At 46.4% G+C, this 13316-nt stretch overlaps 1 protein-coding gene across 11 annotated transcripts in view; it reads right to left on the bottom strand.

Moving 5' to 3' along the window:
- The window catches only part of LOC119167714 (uncharacterized), a 537665-nt gene that overhangs the window by 468470 nt on the left and 55879 nt on the right, over nucleotides 1-13316 (bottom strand). For all 11 annotated transcript variants that reach the window (XM_075865823.1, XM_075865821.1, XM_075865822.1 and 8 more), the window contains exon 4: nucleotides 3960-4184. In XM_075865823.1, coding sequence (XP_075721938.1) covers nucleotides 3960-4184 — 225 coding nt within the window. The remainder of the gene's footprint in view (nucleotides 1-3959; nucleotides 4185-13316) is intronic.

The raw sequence follows: 13316 nt of genomic DNA, 5'->3' as shown, positions 1-13316 counted from the left end.
AGAAAAGTCATCGCGTGTGCAGAAACGGACGGAAATCGGGCCGCATCGCGGTCGTTCGGAGTTCCTGAAACGTGCATGCGGGACCGGCGGAAACAAAAGCAGGAAATTGTCCACAGCAAAGCTTCATGCAAAGGCTTCAGTGGACCACAGCAGGGTCGGTTTCCGCAAATTAAAGAGCTCCTCGGCGAGTATGTGCTTGAGCAGCGAGCGGCACAGCGGCCCGTGACGACAGAATTGCTCCAAGTGCGGGCTATGCAATTAGTCTTAGAAAACGGTCTAATGCGGAGCCAGTTTAAAGCAAGCAGGTGCTGGCTAACTAACTTTATGAAGAGGAAAGGCTTTTCCCTCCGAAGGGGAACATGCATATGCGAAAAGTTTTGCGGAGGAGTACGATGAAAAGCCTCGCAGTTTTCAGAGGTTCGTCCTAAACTTGTGGCGCAACAACGGCTACCTGCTTGGGCAAATCATAAATGCCGATCAGACGCCTCTTTACTTCGACATGCCTGGCACCACAACCGCCGAGAAGAAGGGGGCGAAGCAAGTTCGCGTGCTGACATCGGTCCACAGTAAAACTACAGTGACGGCGATGCTCTGTTACACATCAGATGGGCACAAGCTTCGCCCGTACCTCATATTTAAATAGAAGACGCTCCCGAAAGGAGTCATTTTTTTGAGTGGTGTGATCGTGCGGGCCAGCGAGAAAAATGGGTGCGCGTTGCAATCGATGTCTTACGTTTTTTTTTTTTTTTTTCGCGGTGGAAATCGGGTGCGCATTACAATCCAGGGCGCGGTAGAATTGAGTAAATACGGTACTCGTCACTACTTTAACACTACAAACTGGAGCGACGGGTGTACCCTCCACCCCATCCAAGACTAACCAATGAAGAGAGCGTGATTTTCAGACGCCTACAAAGCAATACTTACATACATGGCATATTAATGCACCGCCTCTACCCAAGGACATATGGCTACATGTGCCCACTCTGCAGTGTACCAGACACCCTGGCACACTTGCTTCTGGAATGCCAGTACCATGCTAACCGCGACGTGCAACTGGAGCGGGACCAAGCCCCAAGAATAAACGACGACCACCTAATGGAAACATGGGAGGCCAAGCTCGTCCTCAAGGACCTGGAAGACCAGGGACAACTTGTCACCAGGGCCAAGAGGGCAGTCGAAGCCAGAGGGTTCCTGGACTAGGGAACCCTACCACCTTAGGGTGACATCGGGCCTCGCTCAGAACACTGTTTTCTAAATAAACATTTATTTCTCTCTCTTCTCGTCTGGACTAGACTAGGATATCGAGGTGCATACGACACCTCTCACTACCTACACTAAATATATCATTTGTTATTATGTGAAGCAACAAACGCACTACAAACACTGCTGGCACCAATTGTTCTTTGCAAAGCTGTACCCATCACAATCAAACATACTTTTTTGGCAGTACGCATAGGTGTTACGCGTCATAAAGTTGGGGAGTCTGCTGCAAGACAACCTTTAATTTGTTACAATGCAAAGCGATATAAACCACGGCATCGCGCTCTTAGAGAAGCATTATGAGGTAACAGAAGCGCAATATAAGGAGAACACGGAAACAAAATCAGGTCACGAAATCAATAATTATATATATATATATATATATATATATATATATATATATAATTACACACACACACACAAAGTAAAACCTCATTATATCGAAGCGGGATATAATAAACTAATGAAAGTAACGATAAAATTGTAATTTCCCTTGAAATTCCCATAGACACCCATGTATTTATAACCTCGTTTTAAGGAAGCAAGAATTTCCTCACAATGAATATAACGAACTATCCTTCATCCATAATGAGCACTTATTGATCATTTTGGTATTCGTCAATTTAATATTTTATAGCGTGCGACAGTTTACGTCTCATCTTGGCTGCGGTAATTTCAAAACTCGCGTCTTGCGCTCTCCAGGAGCCACCTGCCAACATGCGTGTAGGAGCAAGTTTTCCTACCCCCTCCCTTTTATTTTTCAAGAACGCATGAACTCGCCCGCGTAAGAACTTGCGCGAGCGTGCGCGCCAGCCGGCCGCCCCTCTCTTGTAGAACTCATTGGCCCGCCCACGCAACTGACCTCCTGCTCCCCTTCTGCTCCCCGCTGGGGCTGCCCGGACCTCGCGCGCCGCCAGGGCGGCAGAGGGTGGCTTTCTTCCTTGCCATTCGCTATGGAAGAGCTACACCACCTTATCAGTTTCTGCCACTAGGCACGAGATAGACAACAGCAACGGTAAACGTAAGCGCAAAAATATAACAATCAAGCAGAAGTCGGCAATGTAGAAAGCCGTTGAGTCTGGCGTCAAGAAGAAAAAAAGTGGCCGAAGATTTCAACGATGTCGACAGTGGGTGCCGCGGGCGACCAGGCCCAGACGTCGTGGGACGCTTTCCTTGACGCCGGCGTTGTGCCTGACTGCAACACTTTCTGCATGTACGTCGGTGCTGATGCTGACATGGTGACAACCGAAAAGTTGTCAGATGCGGGAATTGTGCCCGTGGTGACGAGCGTGCATGACGACAGTGACTAATGTGTCGACACTTCGGAGCCTGATGTTGGTGAACCTGACGTACCAACATCGGCGCAAGCGCTGATTGCGACAGACTTGCTGTGCCGCTACTTTGGTGCTTACAATGAGAGCGAAGACGGACTCGAAATAGCTGCTGCATATGAAAAAGCAGTCATCCGCGTGAGGAAGAGTCGGCAAGAGTCTAAGGACTATTTTTCTTCAAAGTGATCTGCCAGCTGGTGTGCTAAATTCGGCGGAAATAAAGTGCACTGTTCTTTATTATTTTGCTATTGTGTGCCTTCCGAAGGCCGTTTTTCTCAGGACATCAGGCGGCTGTGATATTCCTTTGTGAGTACATTCTTCTTTGCAGGTTAATTGCCAGTAAAAATGAATATTGGCTATAACGAACTAATGGTCATACTGAAGTAATTATGACTCCCCCTTCGACTTTGCTATAATGAGGTTTGACTGTGTGTGTGCGTGTTTTATATATATATATATATAGGGATAAAAGACATGGGCAAGGTTTCGAAGAAGGTATACTCTGCGCGGCAACCAAACGTAATCAAACAAGCTACTGGGCCGTCACAACAGCGCGAGCAGGCAATGCCGCTTAATTCCGACACACTTTCACATACCTTTGGAACCAGGCGTCGTACTGGTGGGCTGAGTCCATAGTCGATGGTTCACATTCTTCGCTGCCCCATCTGGCGCAGTCTTTCTTCCTCCATGGCCACGAAAAATTCGTCTTTCACTTGATCCGACATCCCACAATCGCGATATGCGCAAGCAAAACATACGGCCGTGCTGGCGCGTGCGCGATGCCCGCGCACATGCTGTTATTTCGGGGTAATCTTTACGTGTTTACATCTAAGTTTACATAGCGCACACGCATTACAACGCCAGAGAAGACAACACCTAGCAGCTATGCAGCAGCTGCATTGTAGCACCAGTCGCACAGCTGATACAGCGAGCAAACGCGAAGAGAAAGAAAACAAAAGGAGTACGAAATAGCGGCACAGTTTACTTGTCTTTCAGGTTGGATTGCTATGGTATGACATCAGAGCATTTTATGCTAAAGCAGTCAATCTGCATGCAGGCACAGCTGCTAGCTTGCTAGCTCTGTACCTTCTAGAATTTCTATATGTGCATCCCCAAGGGGTTCCCTTCGAGGATGTCGATGGCACAATGGAGTCGAGCACTCATGAAACCTTCATGATTAATTGAAATACATTCCAACTATATTCACTGTTGATATATTGCAGATAATACAGTACAAATGTTGACGTGAATCGATCCTGCTGGCTGTCTCAGCCACAAAACTTTGTGTCAGTACCCCTTTAATATTTTTACCTCCTACTGTGGTCGGTTGATGAGAAAAAAAGGAAAGTGTCTCCATGTTTGCCTGACCTTGGGAACGATATCCTTGAAGGAGTTGCGACGCACAGGCTTGGGCGACGGTTCAGGCAGTGAAGGTGCCACCGGCTGCATGGCCGGCTCCTGCGGTTCGGGTGGCAGCTTGTGCACCAGGATCGGCTTCTGAGGCCGCCTGTTGCGCACCGGGGGAACGATGGGTGATGGGCGTGGCACAGCCTCAAAGGGAAGCTCATCTTCCTCCTTGGGTATCAGCACCACCTGCCAAAAGGAAAGAACAGAAACAACATGCTGGCAACTAACACCAAGTGAGCCACTGAGAGGGCACTAAGAATAAGGGATTCACCGTCTCTACCTCATTCAAGTGTGCAGCAAAGAGACCACGGTCACCTTTCTACTAGAGAAATGCTGCTGGACACACAGACTTTGCGTAAAAGTACTCACACTCAACCACAACACAGTTGAACCCGTTTATGGCGAACTCAAAAGCCCTGCAAAAAGTGGTCATTATGTCAGTAGATCGGTGTAGAATCGAAACTGACTACAAAGAATGCCACTTCAATGAAATTTCTGGGACAACAAAAATTATCCTTTTCCCATCGGCAGTATATTGGAGTCGATGCAAAGACATTCTCACCACAATCAACACTTTTCCTTCTGCCGTTTCGCAGAAACTAAATTTTACAATTCAATTAAAACTGGCTCAGATATTTAATGCCTTGCAGTAAAAACAATCTTGAACATTTTGATGCAATTTTAGACCATAAAAATACATCTTCGAAGACTAAATCCAGTGTTGGCACCACCAGAAATCGCCGCTGTTCACTGAGGAGGGGGGGGGGGCTCCTATTGCTTGATAGTATTGGTGAGGAGACTGCCCTACTTTTACCATGACTTGCTTCTCAGCCGCAGGCCATCTAGAGCTGAAGCTCAGTCGCTCAATTGTCCACACTACTGCTGGGTGCATTTCCGAAATCATGCTATTTCCAGTGCCAATGTTTTTCGTTCGTTTCGTGCTTGGCTAGTCATGGCCAGTCTGAAGGAGTGCATTCACTTCCTTCTTTTGTGGCCTGTGCAGCCACCATGAGTATAAACACAGTGCCTAGAATGTACTGGCTAGTGTGCCGAGTTGAGATGTAACAGTTGATGAGTTCGTAGTAGGGGAAATCTCAAAGGTGACATGTGTCACCTGACGCAGAACTCGATAGGGCCCAAGGTATTGCGCGAAGCATTTCTCGCAGAGGCCAAGGCAACTAGATGGGAGCCACAGTAGCACGAGAGAGTCTGGAGGAAAATCACCATATCTATGTCGACTCTCATAAAGCGACTTTTCTGCAGCCTGAGATGATGAGAATCGAGCGCAAGCGTGTGATGAAAGAACCGGGTAAAGACATCTTGAGCATACGAAGTGGAGCATGGTTGGTCAGGCGGAAGCAGGGTGTTGAAAAGTAGTTAAGGATGACTACTGAAGAGAAGATAAAATGGTGAGCAGCCGGCAGTTTCATGCCGCGACAAGTTGTAGGCGGAAGTGATGAATAAGAGGGCAATGTCACAATTGGTGTGGTAAGCATGTCCATCAGTGTGTGGTTGATGTGTTCGGTAAGTCATTTAGTGATCACGAGGATGCTAAGAAGTTGCGAAATTGTGTCGAGAAGCACAAGATCAAAGTAGATCGTCCGCCACACGAGACAGGAAGCAGCAACCACGATCCGTCAGTAAGTGAGAAAGAGCGCCATGCTGAAGATGGGTGATGTTGTGCCAAAAGAAATCTGCAACGTCCATCACCAGAGCAGTGTAGCAGGCTGGGAAGTACTAGCTCAAGCAAGTCTCTCTGCCTTCTGATATATTTTCTCTTTTTCCTTCATTGGTAATTAATATTTTTTTTAGATGCGAAGCAGCTCTAGCCTGTGTAGTATTGTCCCTTCCCACCGGGGCGGTGCCAAGTAGGCCACACTTTCCCTCACAGTGCACGCACATGACGTCACTTTCTCCCTAGCCTGTCGCAGCTCGCCGTGCATCATCTCTCTCTCGCTTCGGCATCATCTCCTAACTCGAGCCACCTCTCCCCATCTGTCGGCAAGAAGAAGCCGCGGGTAGGCACACCGTCGTCTAGCCTGGCCATGGTCCCGCAGCGCCGGCAGTGTGGACAATTCACCGCTGCTTGCTGCACCATCACGCCAACGATGCTTGTCGCTAGTGTGCGCGCACCTTTTTTGACCGTCGCCAACGTTGCCGCTTAGCGTAGCCAATCGCATTCGTGAATGGCAACGTCACGCCTGGAACACCGACGAGGCGCGAGCCAGGGAAGCCAAATGCAAGTGTAGGCAGTGGAAGACCTACGACACCGAGGAGGTGGGAGGCAAGAACGCCAATCGCGTTCGAAAGTAGAGACTGCGCCCGGGTAACACTGACGCCACACAGAGTTTCACTTCAAACCGTTCTTCCAGCACCTGTGTCGACGTTCGTTTCAATCGAATCAATGCCGTGCGCCCCGCTGCTGCTTCACATTCCATCGTGGTTCCCTTCGAGGAGACGGTCCATAGTTTTTTATATGCTAAGGAATAAAACATAATGGCAACAGGAGCCAGCAAGAAATAAACAATGCATATTACAATGTGGAGCTCCATGGACCACTGTATATTGCCTTTAAGAAGAAAAAAAGAAAAAAACTTGAGAACTTAATATTATTATGTGGGGTGTTATGACCAAAAACCTTGATATGATTGTCGGGGATGCCGAAGTGGAGTAATCCGGACATTTCGACAATATGGTGCCCTTTAACGAGCCCTGACATCGCACAGTACATGGGCCTCTATTATCTCGCCTGCCCCGAAATGAGACCGCTTCGCCGGTTTTGATCTTCGCAACCAGTGGCGTAGCCAAGGGGAGGAGTTGTCAAAACTCAACCCCCCCCCCCCGCCGAACTTCAGGTCAGCAGCTGAGCGCTGTAACCACTAATCCACCGTGGGGGCACCTGAGGGTTACATAAAACACTTAAAAAGATGTCATAGACACAGAAGGCAAAGAAACTGGCTTGTTTAGCAAATGCAAGGAGAGCAGAGTTCGTGCAATGAAATGCGATGAAACAGTGCCGAGCCGAAAACGAACAAAAGCAAAATAACCAACTAGACTACGCCCGTACATCTTTAATAACTCTAATTAAATTCTGTCAAGCCGCACAGCAAAATGACCTCTATTTATGTCGATGTAACCCTCACTGCGACCAGTGACGCTTTTATTGTACACTTTCCTACTAGCTTTGCAGTCGCCCACTCCTCAGACCTACATTTTCTTACACTCCTCAATGTTTCTTATTCCAGAAATTTGTTGAATTATATGAGGATTAAAAGCTATCGGAGCTGGTTAGACAACATTCACTCAAAACCCATTCAAACTTGTCAGATCTTTTGTTGCTTCCATCTTAAGCCACATTTTTAACCACTGATTAAAAAATGGCGTTTTTCTTTATAAATTAAAATTTGCAAAGGTAGTACCAGAATTTAACCCTTTTATGCCTGAATTATGAAACTGTCAAACAAAATAAGAAGTTGGTTTCATTTTCCAGCTCTAAGTAGCAACATTGAAATTATTCTGCAGCTAAAATATTCAAGATGAAATTTTATTGCATACTTTCTCCATATGCTACAAATCCAACGACCTAGAAATAAAAAAAATGTACCTCAGAACTACATAACATGTCCTAACTAAATAAATAAATAAAGAACGATGAAGTAAGAGCAGTTGCTCGAGCTTTGCGCTATCCACCACCAACTACAAAACAAGTGGTTAAAGCATAAAGTACCTTTGACCAGACGGCGCTACAATTTTCATGCTGAAAGCTACGTTCTCCATGAGTGCTTGATAGCCGGAATTAAAGATGTCACATGACTTGCTTACACCAATTTTTTCGGTATGTTGCGTATTTGCGACACTGGTTGCGTATTTGTGACAAATGGTTAATAAAGGTGATCCTTTTAGCATCGGCAATTACAGATCCGTCTTTCCCTTTTTGCATAAAATTTTGAAAACCAATTGAAACAACAATATCTGAATATTTAAGCAAATTTTATATATTTTCTCCTAGCTTTTAGGGCTGGTCTTCAAACTGATACTGCCATTATGTGTTTCCCTGACAAAATAAGGTCATTCATTGATGATGGTAACATTGCAAGATCTGACTTTAGCATTCTATAGTATTCACAATTTCATCCTATTCCGTAAACTGGAGTACTACAGCATAACTGGTCCCGCATAAATGCTACTACAGAGCTTTCTCCCCAAAACCCTAACCGCGTGCACACGATTTCTTCACGACAGCAACACGCGACAAGATTTGCTTTTGCGGAGGCCCATCCGCTGTAGCCACTTGTAGCGTCACGCGTTTCTGGAAAACTAGAAAAGATTTGTCACCCGGAAGCCAGTGTGGTGATTTCAGGCAACATGGCTAGACCCCTGGTCTTCGCTTCAGTTGCAATTTGCTCTCGATGCTTGTTATCCCCACGTACTTCGAGGAATGCAAGGTATCGACTACCATTTTTATATTCTCATTTCGCCGGGAGAGTGAGAGAGTGGCCGTATTTTGTCTTAAGTCAGTGCTTGAGCTCAGTGGACAGCACATCGAAAAACTGCCTCCTACCACCCACAAACCAACGGCTTAACAGAACGCCTCAACAAGACAATTGCCGATATGCTGAGTATGTACATCGACGTGGATCATAAAAATTGGGACGACGTTCTATCATACGTGACGTTTGCCTATAATACGGTGCAGCAAGAAACTACCCGAAGCACGTCCGTGAAGTGACTTCACGGACGTGATAAGGACGTGAAGTCACTTCACGTCCTTATGTCCGTGAAGTGACGACAAGGCTTGATGCCATGTTGCTGCACTACTGCAACTATACAAACACAGATGCTCAAGCCTTTGCACAACGAGCTGAAGAGGTGTGGGAGCTAGCACGCGTGTGAATCGCCCGGCAGCAGAGTTACGACACACAACGTTATAACTTGCGACACCGATACATCACTTATCAACCAGGCGAGAAAGTGCGGGTCTGGAGCCCTATTCACCGACACGGCCTTTTTGAAAAGTTAGTGAACAAGTACTCTGGTCCCTACAATGTTGTACGGCGCCTAAGGGACGTGAACTATGAGGTCATCGGTGACAGTTCCTCGCGAACTCGCCAGCAGAAATCAGAAATCGTACACGTTGTGCGGATGAAGCCATATTGCAGTAAGCCAGTTGCATAATACGTCAACCACATACACCGCGTAATTTATAGCAGAGCATCAGGACGATGATCTTCCTGGAGGGAGGCAAATGCCACATTCAATCTGCAGAGAAGAGCTCGCGCAGCAAGAAAGAAAGACGAAGTTCTTGCCCGGTCCTCTTTACGAGCGCTTTGCATTTAATTAGAGTGAGCTCTTCTATATCTGACTTCTGCTGTGTCTGCATCGTGACAATATTAACGAAACTTTCGTCAAAGACTTTCCATCCACGTGAAGACTACATTGCTAACGCTTACATTCTACACAACTACTCAGTAGCCGCTACCAAAACTACCAAATACCTAAGTATTCTATCTCATTTGATATAACATGGTCACGATACATCATTAACATAACTAGCTTAGCTAATCGAGTTCTTGGATACCTTTGTCGCAACTTTGCCTCGGCACCTGCTGCTACTAAACTTACAGCTTATAAAACGCTAGTCAGGCCTAAATTTGAGTATGCTAATGCCATTTTTGGTCCGCATCAAGCTAACCTTTTACTAAGCTCGAATCCATCCAGGATCGTGCTTCCAGATTCATTATGTTGAATAACTCGACTAACATAAGTGTGTCAGCAGTCGAGTCTAAAATTAACCTTCCTCATTTTGCCTCTTGCCGTAAAGTTCACGTTTGTACTTGTATCATAAGTTTTCTCATTCCTTGCCGCCAGGCAATACATTCATCAGACCTGGGTATCAGACATCGTGCCATTCTCATCCCAGCGACGTAATACCGTGCTCTCAAAAACAAAAAAAACCTTCCAGAAATAATTTTTCCTTCAGACGGCTAAAGACTGGAATGACCTTCCTGCCCACATCGCCATGTCATCTCATTTTGTCCAATGGAAAAAGCACCGTAAGAAGCCATATTTTATCCTTGTAATTACGATCTATGGCTGTACTTCTATTTTGTTGTTATTGTTGGCGCTGTCTTGCTTTCTTTCTGTTATATCTGTCATGTTTTTTTGCCCACCCCTCATGTGATGTCTCTTGGGAATCTTGAGGTGCTAATAAATGAATGAACGATAATGAGGGTTCATCCTAATAACATTAACTCTCCAGCCAAGTTATAGTTCAAAGTGTCATTGTTGCTTGAATGAAAACTATCGTGGATTCTCATCAATTGTGAATAGAAGTTTAAAAGTTTACCGATGACAACATGCCAAATTTATTACTGTCTTGCGTGACATAAGGAAGCCACAAAAGCATTTAGTGACCCTATTTTTTCGCAATCATTGGTTTAATCATGACAGGCTGCCCAGAAGCGTCTCCTACAACGGCTGTGACGAACGTTGCGCGACGATTTCGCATTGTAACAAGCGACCAAATTATCATAAGCTAACGTCGAGACATAAAAAGAAACCTTCGATAATGAGATTTAAAGAGCATGGCCACAAAAGCGGTACCTCTGTCCGTTATTATATTCCTAGGAGCACCAGCCTCAGAAGCTACCGTCGAGACATAAAAAGAAACCTTCGATAATGAGATTTAAAGAGCATGGCCACAAAAGCGGTACCTCTGTCCGTTATTATATTCCTAGGAGCACCAGCCTCAGAAACAATGAAAAATAGTGCCGCTTATGATGCGGTTCCGCTCGATAAAGCCTTTATTTCAGCGCATCGAGTAATATAGTTGGTAGCGACAATTACCCACTTGTTTCCAGTATGCGAAGTTGGAAATGGTCCAAATTTGTGCAAAAGGCACGGTGGACAGTTGAACTGGCTGCAACAATCCGGCTGGTTTTAAAGGTGGCGATTTTCGTCTTTGACAATCGAGGCACGTACGGACATAATGTTTTACAGTGCCTGGAAGCTTCGGCGAGTAGTACTTCTGTTGGATTCTGGCCAATGTGCGTGTGTATACGAGGTGGCTGAAGGTTGGCTTATCATGGCAAGCGCTCAGGATCTCATCGCGAATGGATGTCGGAACGACAAGTAAGCGGGCACTTCCGCTGGAGGAAAAGTTCTTATATAGGACACCACTACGCAAGCAGAATGATGGCAGGCTCCTTGCAAATATCTTGGGAACGCTTGTAGACTGGCCATTAAGAAAATTAATAAGAGGAAGCAACTCGCTGTCTTCTTTCTGCTTAGACGAAATGGTGACCGTGTTGACCACTCCTAAAAATGCCATGCCATCCTCTTCTGAGACATCATCTTGCTTTATAGGTGACCTGGATAAGCAATCAGCATCAGAGTGCTGCCGTACCGACTTATAAACAACGGTCATATCAAATTTTTGAAGGCGTAGCGCTAGCCGACCAGATGGGTCCTTCATGTTGGTCAGCCAGCAAAGGAAGTGGTGGTCGCCGACTACGTCGAAGGGACAGCCGTAGAGGTATGGGCGAAACTTCATAACTGTCCATAGTACAGCAAGACATTCCTTTTTCGTTGTGGAATAATGGGACTCGGCGCAGGAAAGCGTCCTACTTGCATATGCGATCACTCGCTCGGCTGAGTCTTGCCAGTGGACGAGTACAGCGCCTAAACCTACGTTGCTGGCATAGGTGTGGATCATAATAGGAGCGTCCTCATCAAAGTGAGCAAGCACAGGTGATGTCTGCAGGCACTGTCATAGATCGTCAAATGCTGCCTCTTCCTCTTCGCCTCATAAAGATGGAACATCGTCTTTCGTTATGCGTGTTACCGGCGACGCTATGTGCGATAAATTGGCAATAAATCTGCGGTAGTAGGCGCAGAGACCAAGAAAACGTCTCACGGCCTTCTTATCCGTTGGCACAGGAAATTTTCGAACGGCATCAATCTTGTCGGGGTCTGGGCGAACACCCTCATGGCTCACCACATGTCCTAAGAATCGGAGTTCCTTGAAACCCAAATGACATTTCTCAGGTTTCAGCGTTAAGCCGGCAGACCGTATTGCTGGAAACACTAATAGCAGACGTCTTAGATGTTCCTCGAATGTTGCTGAAAAAACAATGACGTTGTCAAGGTATACCAGACACACCTGCCACTCAAGGCTTGATAGGACGGTATCCATCAGTCTCTGAAATGTTGCTGGAGCTGAGCACAATCCGAAGGGCAAAACTTTTAAACTCGTAAAGCTCGTCAAGCGTAACAGAAGCAGTCTTTTCTCTGTCTCGCTCATCGACCTTGATTCGCCAATATCCGCTTTTCAGGTCCATCGATGAGAAGAAGCATGCATGCCTCAGCCTGTCAAGCGAATCCCCAATACGCTTTAAAAGGTATATGTCTTTCTTTGTCACGCGGTTCAGCTTGCGGTAGTGCACACAGAAGCGTAAGCTGCCATCTTTCTTCTTAACTAGCACTACCGGTGATGCCCAAGGGCTTTTTGACGGCTGAATGATGTCATCACCGAGCATTTTCTTGACTTGTTCTTGGATTGCTTCGCGTTCTTTCGGTGCCACGCAGTATGGGTTTTGTCGAATTCGTACTGCCATCTCTTCCGTTATAATTTGGTGCTTTGTCAGGGCGTTTGATTTACCCTCGAGGTCAACGAAAAACAATCTTCGAAATGGCCGAGAACACCTAGAAGACTCTGCCTCTGCGCTAGCTAGTGGTGTTGAAGGGGCCGGCGTCTCTGCCTGTTGTACTGCGAAGCACTCGCGGAATTTTACAATTTCTTTGAAGTATGCAACTGTGGTACCCTCTGTAATGTGTCGACACTCGTTGCTGAAGTTCGTCAACAGGATCTCAGCTTGCCCAGACACTACACTGACGAGACTTCTGGCAATGGCGATCCCTCGAGAGAGTAAAAGCATCAATAATTGTTCCGCGACAACTTTTCCAGTATGCTGCGTGTTACACGTGACAGAGACGAGGCGGCATGACAACGGTGGCATGGTCAAGTCGTCAATGACGCGCATGGGATTGCACTGCAGCACTGGGCTATGGTTCGCTGAGAAGGTCAGTACAACGTCTGGTATATTATGATGGCACCGTACTCCCGCCAGAAATCCATACCCAAGATGGCCTGTTTACAACACACAGAAAGAATAACGAAGGTTGCGACGAATGATGAATCTCCGATCTTGATTCTTGCGATGCACTTTCCGGTAGGCGTCAGCAGCTGGCCTCCAGCTCCTCTAATTTGCGGCCCCGTCCATTCCATTTTCACTTTCTTGACTTTGTAGACCAGATTCG

Source organism: Rhipicephalus microplus, chromosome 6 (genome assembly GCF_043290135.1).
Source record: "Rhipicephalus microplus isolate Deutch F79 chromosome 6, USDA_Rmic, whole genome shotgun sequence".
NCBI classification, from domain to species: domain Eukaryota; kingdom Metazoa; phylum Arthropoda; class Arachnida; order Ixodida; family Ixodidae; genus Rhipicephalus; species Rhipicephalus microplus.
The sequence above is the reverse complement of the archived record's forward strand: the minus strand, read 5'-3'. Positions and strand labels throughout refer to the sequence as shown.